At 34.0% G+C, this 19,688-nt stretch overlaps 2 protein-coding genes across 6 annotated transcripts in view; one reads left to right on the top strand and one right to left on the bottom strand.

The window, feature by feature from the left end:
* The window catches only part of IL7 (interleukin 7), a 45,981-nt gene extending 33,504 nt beyond the window's left edge, over nt 1-12,477 (top strand). Inside the window, exons 3-5 of the mRNA XM_025478064.3 lie at nt 6,488-6,568; nt 7,645-7,776; nt 11,612-12,477. Of these exons, the coding sequence (XP_025333849.1) occupies nt 6,488-6,568; nt 7,645-7,776; nt 11,612-11,731 (333 nt within the window). The 3' untranslated portion in view covers nt 11,732-12,477. The remainder of the gene's footprint in view (nt 1-6,487; nt 6,569-7,644; nt 7,777-11,611) is intronic.
* Nucleotides 1-19,688, bottom strand: part of ZC2HC1A (zinc finger C2HC-type containing 1A) — a 184,520-nt gene that overhangs the window by 111,155 nt on the left and 53,677 nt on the right. For all 5 annotated transcript variants that reach the window (XM_049103708.1, XM_049103709.1, XM_049103711.1 and 2 more), the window contains exons 10-11: nt 19,277-19,383; nt 10,643-10,669 (exon numbers count right to left, since the gene is read on the bottom strand). The gene's annotated coding sequence lies outside the window, so the exon portion shown is untranslated. The remainder of the gene's footprint in view (nt 1-10,642; nt 10,670-19,276; nt 19,384-19,688) is intronic.

Here is a 19,688-nt window from a genome sequence, read left to right as displayed (position 1 = left end):
AGCCATCTGGATGTCTACAAAGAAGATTTTATTTTAATACAAAATTATTGTAAAGAACAAAGAGACTATTTATGACCTTTACATGTAATATATGGCAATACTGAAGCAAAAATTCCTAGAAATATGCCAATCTTCTCATTCTCTTCTGTCTTGGAGAAAGACATATCTTCTTATATTCTAAAAGTAACAACTTTAAAAATGCTCTTGAGATTTTATTCCACACGACCTCCTCTTAGACTCAATTTTGACTTAGTTATCTATTATTCTCTTTCTTTAAACACTGGCTTCTCTACTGAAAAATTCTCATTATATAACAAATATGTAATGTAACTATTCCAAAAGAAAGCAGTTATAGCATTACAGTTACGAAAAAGCGCTCTGGATTTAAATCTCCTAGGCATAATTTTTGACTGTAGCACCCAGCAACTGTAACTTTAGACAAAGTATTCAATCTCTTTATACCTCTGTTTTTTCCTTTGAAAGACATTGTATATTATATCTCAGTGTAGTAAAGGAGCATTAATAGTACTGAACTCAAAGGATCTTTCTATGAAAGGGAGAAATAGGTAGTTAAGCTTTGTGTCTTTTACAGAAATACACATTGAAAACTGTGACTGAAAGTACTATAGGAATACTTTTTCATCTGCAGATCTTCAGGGTCTAGAACCACACCTGAATCTTTGAGTTGTTTAGAAAGCATTTGTTAAGTTTAAAAAGTCAATTATATTATCGTTATTACTAAGATAACTTTATTCCCCTTTTCTTTACTTTTCCCATAAACTTTCTATGTTGCTTCAGTCCTCAGTCCAATTAAAATTGTTTCTGCCTCCTCCAGTCTACAGACTGCTGCCTGAAAGTGCAGCAATTGTATCTCCAGCGTGCTTTGCTTGTCACAGAGCAGGCGGTAGGGTGGGGGTGAAGGTAGTCAAAAGGTACAAAATTTCCATTATAAAATCAATAAATCCTGGGAATGTAATGCAAAGCATAGTTACTATAGTTAATAGTGCTATATTATATATTTGAAAGTTGCTAATAGATCTTATAACTTCTCCTCACAAGAAAAAAAAGTCTGTTTAGTGATAGATGTTAACTAAACTTATTGATTCATTTTGTAATATACATAAATATTGAATAGTTGTATGCCTGAAACTAACGCTGCATGCCGATTGTATCTCAACTAAAGAACAAAAAAATGGGGCACCCCTGGTGGCTCAGCGGTTTAGTGCTGCCTGCAGCCCAGGGTGTGATCCTGGAGTCCCGGGATCGAGTCCCACATCGGGCTCCCTGCATGGAGCCTGCTTCTCCCTCTGCCTGTGTCTCTGCTTCCCTCTCTCCTCTCTGTGTATTCTCATGAATGAATAAAATCTTTTTAAAAATAAAAAATAAAAAATGTCTAGAGGGTTGACATAGGTAAGGCAGGAATCTACTGTTAGAATGTATGCTGAGCCACTTTATGAGACCTTGTGTGACAAAAGAATGTTATATTCCTGTATTGGTATTCATCTTGTCTAGGTAAAAAAATTACCCCTGGGTGGAATGGCATTTTTTAAAAAACACTTAGATTCTTAATTAGTTACTGTGGCTGCAGGCTAATCACAGATGCAGTCATTAGATGATAGCATACTAATCTTCTGTTGATTCTTTCCTTGCCTATCTATGTGAACAGCCTTAATAAACCAGCCCCTAAAAAATTTAATTTGGAAACTTTGTTTTCAAAGAGATGTGTATGTGCATGTAAATGTAATATGTAATTATTATATACACAGTGCTATTACATACATTTTATATCTTGTTATATAAATGTGGATGCTACTATAATTACTGTAATCGGGAAATTTATATGTATATATATGTGTTTTGAAGTCTTCATTTTAATTAAGATTATCAATTATTTCTTTTGTGACTCATTCTTTTGGAATTTTATTTAAAAAGTCATTATCAGTGATGTTGAGCATCATTTCATGTGTCTGTTGGACATCTGTATGTCTTCTTTGAAAGAATGCCTATTCATATCTTCTGCCCATTTTTAATTGGATTATTCATTTTTTTGGGTGTTGAGTTTAAAAGTTCTCTATATATTTTGGAATTAAGCTTTTATCAGATATGTCATTTGCAAATATCTTCTCCCATTCCATCAGTTGCCTTTTAGTTTTGCTGATTGTTTCCTTCACTGTGCAGGAGATTTTTATTTTGATGAAGTCCCAATAGTTCATTTTTCTTTTTGTTTCTTCCAGAGACATATCTAGTAAGAAGTTGCTATGGCTGATGTGAAAGAGGTTACTGCCTGTGTTCTTTTCTAGGATTTTGATGGTTTCCTGTCTCACATTTAAGTCTTTCAGCCATTTTCAACTTATTTTTGTGTATAAGAAAATGGTCCAGTTTCATTCTTTTGCATGTTGCTGTCCAGTTTTCCCAACACCATTTGATCATCAGGGAAATACAAACCAAAACTACAATGAGATATCACTTCACACCTGTCAGAATAGCTAAAATCAACAACACAAGAAACAACAGGTGTTGGCAAGGATATGGAGAAAGGGGACCTCTCTCGCACTCTTGGTGAATGCTAACTGATGCAGCCACTCTGGAAAACAGTAGGTTTTCCTTAAAAAGTTAAAAATAGAAGTACCCTACAATCCAGCAATTGCACTACTAAATATTTGCCCAAAGAATACAAAAATACTAATTCAGAGGGATACATGTACACCAATACTTATAGCAGCATTATCTACAGTAGCCAAATTCTAAAAAGAGCCCAAATGTCCTTTGACTGATGAATGGATAAGGAGGATGTGGTGTCCACCCCCCCCACACACACATACACACAAACTGGAGTATCACTCAGCCATGAAAAAGAATGAAATCTTGCCATTTGCAATGACATGGATGGAGCTATATATGTACATAAATATATAATGGAATTTTATTCACCACAAAAAAGAATGAAATTTTGCCATTTGCAATGACATGGATGGAACTATATATGTACATAAATATATAATGGAATTTTATTCACCACAAAAAAGAATGAAATTTTGCCATTTGCAACAATCTTGCTTTTTGAAAGTGGATCCACTAGTCAAGCCTTAGATGATTACAGACATGGCCAACATCTTGACTCCAGCCCCATGGAAGACACAGATTCAGAAGTACCAAGTTAAGCTTCTCCAAAATTCCTGACCCTCAGAAAGTATTCAGTAATAAATGTTTGTTGTTTTAAGCTACTAAGTTTTGTGATAATTTATTATATAGTAATAGATAATGAATAAGCTGCTACTAGAGGCTTACTCTCTTCATGTTGAAAGACATGAACCCAAGTAACCAAATTCAGTTATGCAAATACATTTCAAACCTCTGCTCTTGTCCCATCCACTGTCCAAAGCATAGTCTTTTGATCAAACTCAAAATCAAAGGGCAGGGAAATACTTCTTATAGGAGAAGTATTATAGATACTAGGTTTAAATCTTTCTTAATTTATAGGAAAGAGGAGTCTTTGCAGATGTGATTAAATTAAGAATTTTGACATAATCCTGGATTATATACTTGGGCCCTAAATGCCATCACAAGTGTCTTTATAAGAGAAAAGTAGGGGTGGGAATGCAAACTGCTGCAGCCCACTCTCAAAAATAGTATGGAGTTTTTTCAAAAAAGTTAAATATAGAACTTTCCTATGATCTAGCAATTGCACTACTAGATATTTACCCAAAGGTCACAAAAATACTGATTTGAAAGGATACATGCTCCCCGATGTTTATAGCAGCATTATCTACAATAGCCAAATTATGGAAAGACCCCAAATGTCCATCCACTGGTGAATCTTTATAGAAGATGTGGTGTACACATAACACACACACACACACACACACACACACACACACACAGGAATATTACCCAGCCATGAAAAAGAATGAAATCTTGCCATTTGCAATGATATGGATGAGGCTAGGGAGTATTATGCTAAGCTAAATAAGTCAGAGAAAGACAAATACCATATAATTTCACTTATATGTAGAATTTAATAAACAGAACAAATGAACATAGAGGGGGGAAAAGAGGCAAACCAGGAAACAGACACTTAACTGTAGAGAACAAACAGATGGTTACCAGAAGGGAGGTGGGCAGGGGTGGGGGCTGGGTTAAATAGATGGTAGGGATTAAGCAGGACACTTGTGATGAGCACCAGGTATTATATGTAAATATTGAATCACAAAATTCTATACCTGTACTAATGTTACACTGTATGTTAACTAAATGGAATTTAAATAAAAACTTGGAAGGGAAATAAAAGAGAGAAAGGCGGGGGTGGGGGGTGGGGTGGAGATTTGACATCCACATAGAGAAGAAGGTGACGAAGTTGCAGGCAGAGACTGGCGCCATGTGGCTAACAAGTCAAAGAACACCAAAAAATGCTGGTAATGAACAGAAGAAAGAAGAGGCAAACAATGGATTCTGCCCTAGAATCAACAACTAATACCTTCCTTTTGGACTTTTGAAGTCCAGAACTGTGACAGAAAAAACTTCTCTTGTTTTTGGTAATTTGCTACAGCAGCCCTAGGAAACTAATACATTCTCTGATGGAGTAGAGGGAAGAGTTGGATATTGGCTGAAAAAAATCTCATTTATTTTGCATCCCTTCAAAAGATAACCAGAAAATAACACCTGTATCCCAATGTTTATAGCAGTAGTGTGCACAACAGCCAAACTATGGAAAGAGCCCGGATATCCATCAACAGATGAAGGAAGACAGAAGATACAATGGAATATTACTTAGCCATAAAAAAATGAAATCTTGCCATTTGCAATTATGTGGATCGAACTAGAGGGTATTAATGCTAAGCAAAATAAGTCAGAATGACAATTATATGATTTCACTCATATATGGAATTTAAGAAACTAAACAGACGAACATAGAGGAAGAGAGGGAAAAATAAAACAAGATAAAATCAGAGAGGGAGACAAACCCTGAGACTCTTAATCATAGGAAACCAATTCTGAGGGTTGCTGAAGGGGATGGGGTAACAGGGTGATGGGCAATAAGGAGGGCATGTGACATAATGAGCACTGGGTGTTATGTACAACAGATTGATTCACTGAACTCCACCTCTAATTAATTAAATTTAAATTTTAAAAAGATAAAAGACTATACACTGAATTAAATGGAAATCCATAGGAAGATGATTTAATAGAATGTTAATTCTTCACTACCTTTTCAAAGATGTGTGTATAATGGCAACATGAGCATAGTTATAGAAAATATATCCATTTGCCACTTGAGATATTTGCAGTATGACTGGGGAGGTTGGCACTAACAAATATTTTGTTTACCAAATCATACTTTTACAAAGGAAAGAAGTGATGTAAAAGTGTCCAAGGCATGATGCAGCATCTTCCCTTTTTTATCAAAAGGCTCAAGAAACTGGGACTGTGCTTTCTTAGTTTTTTTTGTTTTTTGTTTTTTGTTTTTCCTCCCAGGGCTTGGCAAGGACCTCGCACACTGGCTGATAGTGTTGAGTGGTTAAGCAGATATTCAGAGACTAGTTCCTACAGAAAAGCAGATAGTATATACAGTTAAAGTCAGGATAAACCCAGAAACCATTTACACTTTTCACAGGTGATCAGAGAGTAATGCATACTTTTCTGAGAGGCAGATGAAGACTAGAAGCCCATGACTAAATCCTGCCATTACTCCACTTATCCTGTTTCCTTGATGACAACATATAGGCTAAGATTGCTTGAAGTCCACTGGAAGCTCTGATAGCATGGAATTGCTAGTTTGCTTCATAGACCTAGTCCAATCCTCCGCATAAGAGAATCCGAATCCTTAGGAGATTCTTCTTAATACCTCAACTAAATTCTTGAATCAGGTAATCCCCACATTCTACATTCCTTATAAATGAAAAATGAACATGTATTGTCTGCTTTTCTACTCCTAGATAACAATAACACAAAAACATACATTCAATCCCATTGTTTCTTGGCAAAGTTCTATCTCAAGCATCCCAGACAAATTGGATTGTTAAAAATGCTGAATAAATTTCAACTTCACACTCTCTGTCAAGAGGTTTTCTCTTATCCTAATGTAAATTGCTTATGTTGCTGTTTTGTAGTGACAGGAAACTGGACTGGAAAACCTCTTAAATGCATCTCAACTTCATGATTTCAAAATTTATTGTACTTTGTCTACATAGTGTAACTCCTAAAATAGGTACTTCTATTTCTCCAAATGAACCAGATTCTCCGTGATTTCTGGGATTAAATTATGGAGTCTGAGAGAAGCTCTAAATATGTGAGGGTTTGTGTACATTCTTGTTTATTCTGTAACTATAGAAAACTATTTTTTATGCCTGGTCAGCTGAGCCATGCTAAAGTTATTGTCCTTAAAATGCATATATTAATACCAAGTATTGTAACATTATTGTTTTAAAAATTGCTACATATTAGAAAAGTCCCCAATTTAACCATACTATTATATAATTACTTTTTACAGGACATCATGATAAAAAATCGTACCAATTGCTCGAATAATGAACCTAACATTTTAAAAAAACATGCATGTGATGATAATAAGGTAATAATAATTATTTGGAATTTATATATCATTCAAGCTTGATTTTATAGAAGTTTATATTATTTGTATGTCTGTTAGATAATTATATTGATTATATTAATAACATTCTTTTGTGGGTTCTAACCAAACAATTCTCACTGAATTATTAAATTGTACTATGGTCTTCTTCTATACTTTTATTTTACAAAAGGCCCTATGCCTGTTTGGTAAAAATTTTTTTTAAGCATTTCAGTTTTCACTTTGAAAATGTTAGAACTGCTGAACTCTGTTTGTGACATTCATATGCAGGGAAATGCTTGTTAGAGTGATTGCTTGAACACACACAAACATAAGCCATTGGCATAATTTACTTATAGGACTTTGAAATTTTTTCCTTTTGATATTTGCTTATCGTCAAACAACTACTACCTTTGGTTGATGGAATATTACAATTCACAGACCTTACAACAAAAGTTTGTGTCATTTCCTTCTACAGAAAGTAGTATGATATTCAGTTGTCTTTTTTAAATGCACAGTAGCTGAGTTAACCTCATGGTATCGCACTGTATATTCATAAATTCTTTTTAATTTCTTACTTTAAATATTTGAAACACTTGTTTGAGGCAAATGTGAACCTTTATTTTCTAATTGCCAGCTATTCATAATTCAAAAGGCACAAAAATAAGATACATACATACAAATAAGGTACATAACCCACAACTCAAAAGGTACAAAAATAAGAGAAACCACATACCTTTCATTTTTGCTGCCTCCAGAAGCCCTTTTAGTTGTCTTGTTTAAAATGGAATAATCTTGTTATATGTTCACCCATAAGTGGTAAGATCATAAATTTATAAAGGAGTTTTCAAAAAGTCAAATAACCATTAAGCCAAAATCTAGGCATTTCAGACTGTCACTTAGGAGCTAAACAGTTTTAGTATAGTTACTTGTCAGTCATGTGATTAACTGGAACAGAATCTGGGGTGGAGGTGGTGCATTATTTGGCAATACAGTGCTGGCTTTAGGCTCCTTATGAAAGTTTATTATTTTAAATATTTTATTTGAACCACAACCCTTCTGATTTTTTTCTGTAATAGGAAGGTATGTTTTTATATCGTGCTGCTCACAAGTTGAAGCAATTTGTTAAAGTGAATAACAGTGAGGATTTCAATCTCCACTTATCAAGAGTTTCACAGGGCACATTACAATTGTTGAACTGTACTCCCAAGGTAAGTTGTTTACTTTGAACAAAAAAATAAACTAGTTCTGTGATAGGATACTATAATTCTTTGATGATCATATCTATTATCATAGAATTCTTAGTGCTTATTATTACCTAAAGTTGAAATACATTTACTCAACTCTAGAAGAGGAAAGTCTTAGCTTGGAAAGTACTTATTCTTAGCTAGGCCAAACAGTTTATGGAAGTGGAGTAAAAATAAATGAGTGCATGCTTCATTGCTATAACTTTCAAGGAGGCTAATGTGATAATTTGAGTGGGGAATGGTAAATTTTTACCTCTAAAACTTATTAATAATTTTAATCCATGTATGTACACATTTATAAGAACTCACAGCCAATAAAACAGATAATCAGATGTATTTAACGAATATTTTTACACGTTAAAACTGGGCATATATATATGTCCAATAATTTTTTTTGCTTCAGTAATTTTGATAAGTATAAGGTTAATTTTTCCCTACTCGTCTGCTTACCACTACACCCCTCTTCAGAAATTTTACCAGCTGCCACACAAAACCTAAAGTTTTCTTATGATTTTTCTAAAAGAAATTTTTAACATTTTCATGATAGGAAAAGGGTCATGTGTGTTTCTATATTTTAATACCAGGAGTTGCTCACAGGCAATAAAATGGTAAGGTTATCTTTGAGCCTTCTTGACAGTGATGAAGTAAAGATGATAGAAGGTGAATCACTTCATTTTATTATTATATTATCTACTTGATGGAAGCCAGTCTCCTCTTGCTGTCCTGGATTTACCAAGCTTATTTCCAATTTTGTCCCCTACTTATGTTAGTCCTTAATATGGAATTTCTACTGTTCTCTTTTCTATAAATTTGCAAGGGATTCATCAATCACTAAATTCTATACCTGGAACCAATTTTACCATACATGTTAACTAACTTGGATTTAAGTAAAAACTTGAAATAAAAAAATAACAAAAAAAATTAACATTTTAAATTGTTTAAAAAAAAACCCTGAAAACTAACCTGCCTTGCTTTTTCCTTTTCCCTGATATTCTATTTCTAAATGAAATTAGTCTTCTTCCATACTAACAAGAAATAGATTCTCAAACAAATTTGATGAACTTGACAGTAATATAAAAATTACCAGTGACATTAATGAAAGGAGCAATAAAGGATTAATATTCAATATTATAAATGTGACTTAGATTTTAAGAAAGGAATAAAACTACCTTCCCTTGGTGACCTCCAACCCACTAAAAATTTGTTAAGCGTGATTGTGCAATTTTCTTCCTTCATTGTCTTTTTTATTCAACTTAATTCCTTTATGTTTCCCTTTGAATTTTTTTCCTTTTTTATGGTTCATTTTGAAAATATTATAATGTTAATAAAAGGCATATACTCCTTAGATTGGATCCCTTTAAGCTACACTTTTTTAAGCCACTGCTTTATAATTTTTATTTTTATTTTTTTTTCTTTTTGGGGAGGGTGGTGGGGGAGAAAATCTTAAGCAGGCTTTTTTATGTCTAGTGCCTGAGTCCTCTGCAGGGCTCCACCTCATGACCCTGAGATCATGACCTGAGCTGAAATTAAAAGTTGGATGCTTAACCGACTGAGCCATCTGGGTGCCCCTTAAAGCCACTACTTTAAAATAAAAGAAGCTTGGGAAAAATATCAGAGCACCATTTTTTTTTTAATAAAGCAACAAAATTAAAACATCAATAAGTAATAGACAAAAGAAATGAGCAAACTACTTTGATAGGAGAATGTAAACTGGAAAACAAGTATATGAAGAAAATAGCCTTCCTGGTTAGTTACTAAAGAAATATAAATTAAAATGAGGACCCATTTTAAACCTAATTTACTGGTACAGAGTATACACAACATATATTATATAGCATAATAGTATATGGACATTCTGTACTTGTATATTTATAAACTATTAGAAATTCTTACCCAAAATTATATAGCAGTATAGAAAATAGGAATGAAAAAGAACACTTGATTAAATCTGATTAAACATTAAAATGATGTAAATATTAACTAGAATGGGCCATGGAAAAATGAACACACCTGATTCTTGACCATGATGGGTTATTTCCATTATTTCACATTTCCGTTATTATTATAGTGTTATTCCACCCAAAGATATATGGGAGCATGGAAATCCCTTATTTCTCTTTAGAGAAGCAGGGTGAGTTTGCATACTATGGGACTCAGGAAATCTTAGGGATTCCTGAAGATTGGAAATGAATATGTGAGTAATATAAAAATATTGAGGGCTTATGGCTAAGAAAATCTGGAAACAAAGTTTAGAAAAGGGAGATAACATCTGTGTTCTCAAGATTACAGAGGTAAAAGCATGGTTCTTTGAATCTTTTTAATGAATGTTCATTCAGTCCTGGTGTCCTAGGAAACGTCATGAAATAATTTTCATTTCTATGTATTTTTTTCATTTCTATGTATTTTAAAACCACTTAGTCATATGAACTTCACTTTGTCCCTTTATAACAATTTATTTTATTTATTTTTAGAGGAGGGGGAGGGGCAGAGAGAATCTTAAGCAGGTGCCACCCACAGTGGAAGCCAAGGCCGGCCTAGGTCTCATGACCCTGAGATCATGATCTGAGCCAAGATCAAGAGTCAGTCACTTAACCAACTGAGCCACCCTGGTGTCCCTTCAATTTGTACATTTTAAAGATGTCCTGGGACCCTCAATAAAATGAATCTGAGAAATAATTCAGATTTTTCTTTGAAATCTGTTTAATCTTTTAAATGTATTATTTAAAGGCTATGTGTTAGTGTTACTAACTGTATAACTAAAAGAGATCCCTGATTTGTGACTTAACGAATAATAGGACAGATGAGCTCAAATCACAGGTATTATACTTACATGACCATGGCAGATTGGTTCCCTCATCTGTGAAAGGAGACAAAATCATCAATTTCATAGTTATTAAGTAAATAAAATGAAATAATGTGTGTAAAGCATGGAACACAATACCTGACCTAGAAAACACCCAATAATTGGTTGCTATATAAATGATTAACTACCCTACCCTTTATTAATCTCACTTCCCAGGGGCTCACTGGAATGTAATCAAGTGTATGCAGAACTACTCCCTTATATGTCTATTCCATGTGAAGTATTTATTTCTCCACTTTTTGTAGGTTGGAAAGGTAGTCCTTTTTAAGATTCTCATCAGGGACTGAAAACTAGTTTTGAGGCAGACACCTTCCATACTCTAGTGAAGACCAAATTGTTGGGGTGGACCTTAGGGCACAAACTCAATCAGGTAGATTATTAATCATCTTTGCCAAAATATTCTGAATATTTTCAGTGTTAACTATTTCTTCCACAAAACATTTTTTTTTCTATATGAAACAACTCAATTGGGTATTCTACAAATATCTTTTCCATGTTGCTTTTTTTAATTTAAATTAAATTAGTCAACATATAGTACATCCTTAGTTTCAGATGTAGAGTTCAATAATTCATCAGTTGTGTACAACCCCCAGTGCTCATCACATCACGTGCCCTCTTTAATGCCCATCACCCACTCACCCCATTCTCCCTCCCCTCAACAGCATGTCCAATATTGTAGTGATGAAAATAGCAGCCACCCGATATAGCTCTTTAATCCTAAATCTTAAACCACAACAATCCTGAATTTCCTACACATCATTTACCACAAGTATAGTTAGAAATCATAGTTTAAAATATATCATACAAGATTTTCCCTTCTCATTACACCAAACCAACCTTCAGCATAACCTAACACGGTGGAAATTAAAGACTGAGCATTTTAAAATGTGTATTTTTTAAATGTGAGTTTAAAACTTTTTAAATATATTTTTCTAGGAAGACAATAAATCTTTAAAGGAACAGAGAAAACAGAAGAGCTTGTGTTCCCTAGGGATACTACTACAAAAGATAAAAACTTGTTGGAACAAAATTTTGAGGGGCTCTAAAGAACATTGAAAAATATGGAGTGGCAATATAAAGACATATGAACTTTAACTGTATCCACCAAGAATCTATCTGCTCATACAATTTTTTGGGTTAGAATACCCTAGAAGTTACAGAATGCATCCTGGTAAAAGTGGATTAGAGCAATTGAGACATTCATACCGTAGTACTAGAAGATGGATGTAAACAGTGGAAACCAAATGCTGCAATCGACAAACCTTCAAATGTTTTTGGACATATATCAATCAGTATTAATTCTGTGATTTTTGTAAGACCATCAATGTAAGGTATTAGTCGCAATAATACTTTTTAAACCTGTTTTAAAACTTGAGAAGAAGACATATAAAACCTGTGAAGTATATAAAAGTGGCAGGAATTAAAAATTAATATTGTTTTATTATCAAAATAATTTTATGCACCAGCACACTACAATGAGTGGAAATCGTCCTCTTCTGTGCTGAAAATGTTTCAGAGCTACCAGTTAGATGTAGGTAATGCCAATGAGAGTTAAGAGTTACATATCTTAAAGAAACAGCAGTATGAAGGAGTCCAAGATACTTAAGAGAGATAGTAGGACATGTAATTAAACATGAATGCATAACACAGTGCCTTCATTAATGGTACAGCAAATGTTTTAAGATGACCATAAAGAATGATTTCACAAAATAGAAAGTCACCTGTTCTAAGGATGCTAAACCGTAATACTGAGTTACTTTTGTCATTTATGTGTAATAAAACTTGTCCAAATGAGTTTGCAATTTGGGAAGTATATTTTTAATAGAATAATATATGTTGACCTTTTAATTAATGGAATGTATATTTAATTTTGACATTATATCTGTATTATATAAAAATATTTTCATACAGTATTACAAACAAATTGCTTACTTTGGATAACATTTCTCCTTTGATAATAAATGACCTATATAATAAGGCTGTCAGATTCATTTAATGAACTTTTAAGTTTTTAAGATTTTTAATACTGCATTACTCTTTGATCTCTGTCATTGAATCTTTGACTTTTAATACCATTTACTCAGAATGTACGAGACTAGGACCCTAAAACTATGTAAGAACAGGAACATTACTTCTATGTTCAATTTTAATCTTTTAAAATAAACTTTTGTATATGCCAGATCCTGCTTAGAAAGGTCAACAGCCTTCACTTACTTATAAAGGGAAATTAAAACCCTGGTCTAGACAGGTCAGAGTTCTCCACAGCCACCAGTTTGCACAACTCACATCCTTCCTGCTTTTGTACACCGTCATCAGCACCTGGTTAGGTGCTGACTGGCTTTATTTGAGCTTCAGATGATGCTCAGGTGCCATCCTCACTGTGTGGTGGTAAAATCTTCTTCCTCTCTGTTCATGTTTGTGTGTTTCCCTCTCTCACTCTCCCTAATGCCTTAGCCTTTCACCCTCACTTTACACCTAATGCCTCTGTGTAGAATGAGACAGACTGTTGCCCAGAATTCACTGACTGCTCCATTGATAGGGCTTTGAATCAAATATGTTTTCTGTTTGGTTTTCATTATTAACTCCAGAAAAGGGAGCTGACAAACACTTTTAGGAGCAGATGATTTTTTATCCAGTTCTTTCTTCAGATGGACTTTTCTAAGCAAGCTTTGCTTCCTTCTACCATAATACATGGTCAACTGTGTAGTAGACCTCCATCCTGATGAACTGCTACTGTTGGTAAACTACCAGCTATAGAGAGAATTCTAAGTTTCTAAAGGTAAATTCTTAAAACTGTCCTTGAAAGTGTGTCTTTGAAGGCTGTCTTAAAACATCCCTAACAAGTGTTGAAAAAAATTCTGAAATTGTAGTAAAATAAGGAACAATATTTTAAAATGCTTGCTAAAAGCTATTAAAATTTTCTTCCTTGATTTTCATTTGTTTACAGATTTAAATTTTAGAGAAAATTAACACTCAAAACAATATTCAGCATACACTATGTGTCAAATGCTTAGGAAAAAAAAATGCCCACACGCTTAGGTTGTGCTTGCTTTCTTTATTTCATACCCACTAGCAAGGTAAGTAGAGACAGGCAGCCTAATTAATAATGAACTTGGATATTTTTTTTTATTATTTCTACTCCCCAATTAAATACTTGTTTTATCTCAATGAACATTTTCTTTCAAAAATATGTAGATGCTTTAAATCAGCATTTTCTAAAGTTTGTCCCAAGACCCTAATCCTCTTCAGTGCTACAAATAAAAAAGATGATGATGATGACAAAGAAGATGAAGAAGAGGAGGAGGAAGAGAAATCAAAAACGCAAAAAGCAAGGATTCGGAGTTTGGGGGTCAGATAAATTTTCTCTTGAAGATTCGTGATTTATACAAGTATATTAAAGGCTGCGTAAACTCATACAGCTTTTTTCTTTTTAAGTTTAACAGTAACATATCATTTCCAGAATTTGACTAGAGAACACTACTTTTATGTAAAAACCATTACCTAAATGCACCTTGGAAAATACTGCATTATACAAAAGGACTCAGTTAAAAGTCTTTTAAAATAGGCTTTCAAGGAATCTGTTGAAGGAAATACTCCTTTCAGGAATAAGACATTTCTATTAAAACTAGAAAAGTTTCTTTTCCTTAGGCCATACTTTCATTGACAGCCAGCTTACAAAGGACATTTAATTAAATCTACTGTAAATATTTCTTCAGAAACATACATCCTCTACTATAAGTCAGATAGTCTTTATGGTTACTCTGTCCATGCAATCTTCATGTCCTTAGTTATTATGCTCTTATTGCTTATAAAATTCTTCCAAATTTTTTCCAGATCCTGCCCAAACTTCAAGGGGCATCTCTTTTCTTTCTTTAATTGCTATGGCTTCCATGATAGTTCTAGATAATGTTAATATTTCTTCCTTTAGTTGCTTAGCACTTAATTCCCTTTACCATGCATTATATCTGATCAGATTCACCTTAATATTTCGTCTTAAATACAACTATTATTTACATAATTTGTTTTCTACTCGTGTTCTCGCCTCAAAGAGTATATGATCTTTTATGTTCCCTTCAGCTCCTAATGGGAAAAGTCAGGCATATTGTGGCTAATAAGTAAAGACAAATGGAATTAAACCAGTGTATTAATAAAATTTATTTAATTATCAAAAATACATTAGAATAATAATAGAATCTGTGGAAATATGAGAAAATGTAAGTACATTTATAATTACCAATTTCAACAGTTTTTAATGTCTCAATATCAAAATATATCTAGTATGCAACTAGATTCATGAATATTTTAGTATTGCAGAAAGATGCAAAATGGTTTGGGAGTAACTTGGGGTTTATTTTCACTTGTTTTGTTTTACAACCTCTGTATACAAAATAGTAAGAAAGAAGTGCATTTTTTTCTGTGTAAGACAAACCTTCTAAGTGGGAGAGAGGTTAAATACATCTTAAGATCTTATTCTCAAAGTGAGTCAATTTTTTTTTTTTTTAAGTAGGCTCCATGCACAACATGGAGCTTGAACTCACAACCCTAAGCTCAAGACCTGAGCTGAGATCAAGAGTTGGACACCCAACCAGCTGAGCCATCTAGGTGCCCCATCAAAGTGAATCTTGTTTTCTATCTATATTTTACATGATGAAAATTAAGACAAGTGATAACATTTACAGTTTAGGACTTGCTGCTCTTGATTGCTGATTTCTGAAAAGAAAAGGCCTAGTCTAAGGGTCCCATCCTTTCTGAAGACTTTCCACACATTCCAGGTAGTGTTGATGATTCCTTCATTTGTGCCTCCGCTGCTAAGCTCAACAAATAACTCAGTAACCTACCAGGTGCCACCATGTGAGAGACAGACATGTGTTTGCCAGTTTCTGCCTTTGATGCTTATCACAAATTTTTTAAAGGATTTATTTATGAGAGAGAAAGAGAGAGGGAGAAAACAGTGGGGAGGGGTAAAGGGAGAGAGAAACTCTAAACAGACTCCAGGCTGAACTCAAAGCCTGTTGTGGGGCTCAATCCCATGACCCTGAGATCACAATGTGAGCCAAAACAGAGAGCCTGATGCTCAACCCACCACACCACCCAGGCGCCTGATGCTTAGCACAAATTTATTTTTGAAATAATCTGATTCAAATGGGAATATTTATTTAAAAAAATAATTGTATACGGACTCTTATGGAAATGGTTCAAAGACTATCACAAATAAAAGGACCTTGGTTTGCAGAACAATCAGGTAAAGTAAAGCTTTCTAGGAGAATCAGAAAGATCTTCCAGAAAAGTACAAAATAACAGTTCTCTACCCTATCATCTCCTTGCCCATCATTCCCAATGGAAAGGAAATCTTTAGCTGTGAAAAATCTTCAATGTGTAGACAAATACATCTTTGTACTTAAAGTGTTACTTTCATTATGGGTAAGTCAGACACCAGGGCTGGGACATACATCTTCACAGGCAGTGGGTTTAAAGACGCTCCAGGATTTGAATACATACCATTTCATGGGAAGATGCAACACAGATACAGATAATTAATTCACTCAACAAATATTTATTAAGTATCCATCTCGAATGTGCCAGTTCTGGTCTGAGGGGTCCCACAAAGTCCCTGCCTTCAGGGAACATATATCCCAAAAGAGGAGAGAGTCAACAAGTGAAGAAAACTATTACAGAAAATAAGTTCTATGGAAAAGAAAAAAACAAAAACAAGATAGATTGACTGATGGAGAGAAGTGGTATTTTAGGTTAGATGATCAAAGAAGACCCCTTTGAAGACATTTGGAAATATTTTATTGGTCGCAAAAATCTCAACATATATTACTGGCAATATGAGTTTCATTGAAGTATTGAAGTGTTTTGTGAAAGATCAAAACAATATCTTAGCTATAGGACCTATAATACTGTCACAGAAATAAATAATGAAAATATCAAATGGTTGACTTTGAAGTAGTGTGTTGATCTTATGTAGTGATGTACAAGCTCTACTTACATATTTTGAAGTGATTTCAGTATATAGAAGACTTGCAAAGATAGTACAGTGTTCCTGTATACCCTTTACCAAATTTCCTCTAAGGCTAACAGCTTACATAACCATGGCACATTTATCCAAATTAAAAAATCAGCATTCTTTGTTGTGGGAGGTGGGTGTGCTGTGCATTGTCCAATGTTTGGCAGCATCCCTGGTATCTACCCACTGTATGCCAGTACCATCACCCCCCAAGTACTGACAATCAAAAATGTCTGTAGACATTGCTAAAGCTTCTCAGGGAAAACACTGGAACCAATGTTCTAGAAGTTTTATAATTTTACATTTTACAGTTTAGGTTCATGACTCAATTTGGGTTATTTTTAATATAAGGTGTGTATCACAGTTCACTTTTTTTCATATAGACATCCAGTTGTTCTAGTGCCATTTGTTAAAAAGACTATAGTTGGCTTTTGAACATGGGGGTTAGGAGTGTGGTCAAAATCTACATATAACTTTTGGTTCCTCAAGAACTTAACTACCAATATAGCCTACTGTTACCCAAAAGCCTTACCAATAACAGTCAATTAACACATATTTTGTATGTTATATGTATTATATCCTGTAATCTAATAAAGTGAGAGAAAATAAAATGTTAAGAAAATCATATGGAAAATACATTTACAGTATTTATTTTAAAAATCCATGTGTAAGTGGACACATGCAATTCAAACCTGTGTTGTTCACAGATCACTGTATTTTGTCACTTGAAGTGTCTTTGTACTTCTGTAAAATTCAGTTTATCATATTTGTCTGAATCTATGGATGCTATATTCTGTTCCAATGATATCTGTCTATCCTTTCTCCAAATACTAGATTGACTTGATTACCATAGCTTTTATAATATCCAGAAAATGGATAGAATAAATTTTCAGAATTTTTTCCATAATTGTTTTGGCTATTGTAGTTCTTTTCCCTTTCCATACACATTTTAGAATCAGACTGTCACAAAAAGCTTGCTGAAATTTTGATTCAGATTGGACTGAATCTGTAGATTAAATTGGGTAGATCTGACATCTTCACTGTATTTATTCTTTGAATTAATAAACACTGCATTATTTATTTAGATCTTTTGAGTTCTTTCATCAGTGTTTTAGTTTTCACTATATATTTTGTTAGATTTATGTATATCTGTGTGTGTGTGCATGCCCACATGCTACTATAATTGGTAAAGTTCGAATTCCTATTGTTCATTGATAGTACATACAAGAGACTTATATTTTTATATATTTTCCTTGTATCCTATGACCTTCTTAAAACTAGTTTTTATCGGCTCTAGTTTTTTTTATATACATATATAGATCCTTGAGATTTTCTACAGTCATGTCATCTGCAAACAGAGGTCATGTCTTCCATGAATGTAGAACTTAAAATCTCATTTTTTTAAATTCTTAATTTATTTTCAGCATAGCCCCACTAAGAGAACTTTTTTTTAAAGATTTTATTTACTTATTCATGAAAGACACAGAGAAATTGAGAGAGAGAGAGAGAGAGAGAGAGAAAGAGAGGCAGAGACATAGGCAGAGGGAGAAGTAAGCTCCACACAGGAGCCTGATGTGGGACTCAATACCGGGACTCCAGGATCACGCCCTGGGCCAAAGGCAGGCACGCTAAGCCGCTGAACCACCCAGGCATCCCTAGCAGAGATTTTCTGTCAAGCTTTACTTTCTGAGGTTTATATTATGAAAAAACAAAACAAAACAAAACAAAACAGGTATAATGAGTTAGCCTTTTAAAACTATCCAATGCTCCATCTTCACAAATTTTTGGCTGCATATTTCACAGGGGTTTATCTTTTCACAGCCATTGAGAATCTGTTCTAAATTAATACTAAGAGGGATCCCTGGGTGGCGCAGCGGTTTGGCGCCTGCCTTTGGCCCAGGGCACGATCCTGGAGACCCGGGATCGAATCCCACGTCGGGCTCCCAGTGCATGGAGCCTGCTTCTCCCTCTGCCTGTGTCTCTGCCTCTCTCTCTGTGTGTGACTACCATAAAAAATTAATTAATTAATTAATACTAAGAGTTATTGATACATTTCTACATAAAACATTTTCACATAAAACATTTCACATTTCTACATAAAACATTTCAATTCAGGTGCTCTGTGTCAGGAATTTGAACCACAATCTTAAATGAATTTGCCCAAAATGAGTCTGAAAAAAGAGTTGTGAGGTTTACTTAAGCTGGATACTGACAAGCTAAATGAATGGGACGGTAAAAAAAGATACATAGCAGTGAATGAAGAACATAGACAATAGAGAATGGACAGATGAGCTCTGAGAAGAATAAAGCCTGGCAGGTAGACCAATTAATTCTTGGAGCTGCCTCAGCACCTAATAACCTTCCAGTTTTAAACTTACATGCATCTTATGTTAAACACTCTTTCTCAAGGTAACTTAGAAGGATCTCTGTCCCTTATATTTGAAGGTTCTATTCAGATTATTTGACATTGATGAATAAGGAAATAAGAATGAGAAACAGGTTTATGAATATTAGGTACTAAATTTAGAAAGAATTAATCACTTTTACCTAAGTAAGACAAAGTAATTGTCAATAAAATAATAGGGCTTTACCTCTAATGAATGGAAGATTAGGGAACTGGATGGCAGTCTTGAGAAATGAGGATACTTCTCCTTTTGTCGTACTCAGGTGGGGTTGAAAAGTCTTGGTTTGTTTCAGTCTAAATTGCACATAATCAAATATCAATCTATACTGTAGAGTGTGACAGTTTTCTGAGAGCTGAGTGTTAAAAGTAATTTGATCAACACACACACAGACACCTTAGGATGAAATGGGCAACAGCTATTTCCTCTTCTTTTATTCTACATAATTTAGGGGCCAAAGAACATATATATGAATTATATGTTTACGCCAGATCATGTCATTCCCGGATTCCTATCTTAATGAGTAAACCAAAACCATTTTAGCAGCCTCTAGATCATACACAATAATGCTGCTGCGTTACCTGACTTAATTTTCTAATCT

This window comes from Canis lupus, chromosome 29, assembly GCF_003254725.2.
Source record: "Canis lupus dingo isolate Sandy chromosome 29, ASM325472v2, whole genome shotgun sequence".
In the NCBI taxonomy this organism is placed as follows: domain Eukaryota; kingdom Metazoa; phylum Chordata; class Mammalia; order Carnivora; family Canidae; genus Canis; species Canis lupus.
Note: the sequence above shows the minus strand (reverse complement) of the source record. Positions and strands in the feature narration are given on the sequence as shown.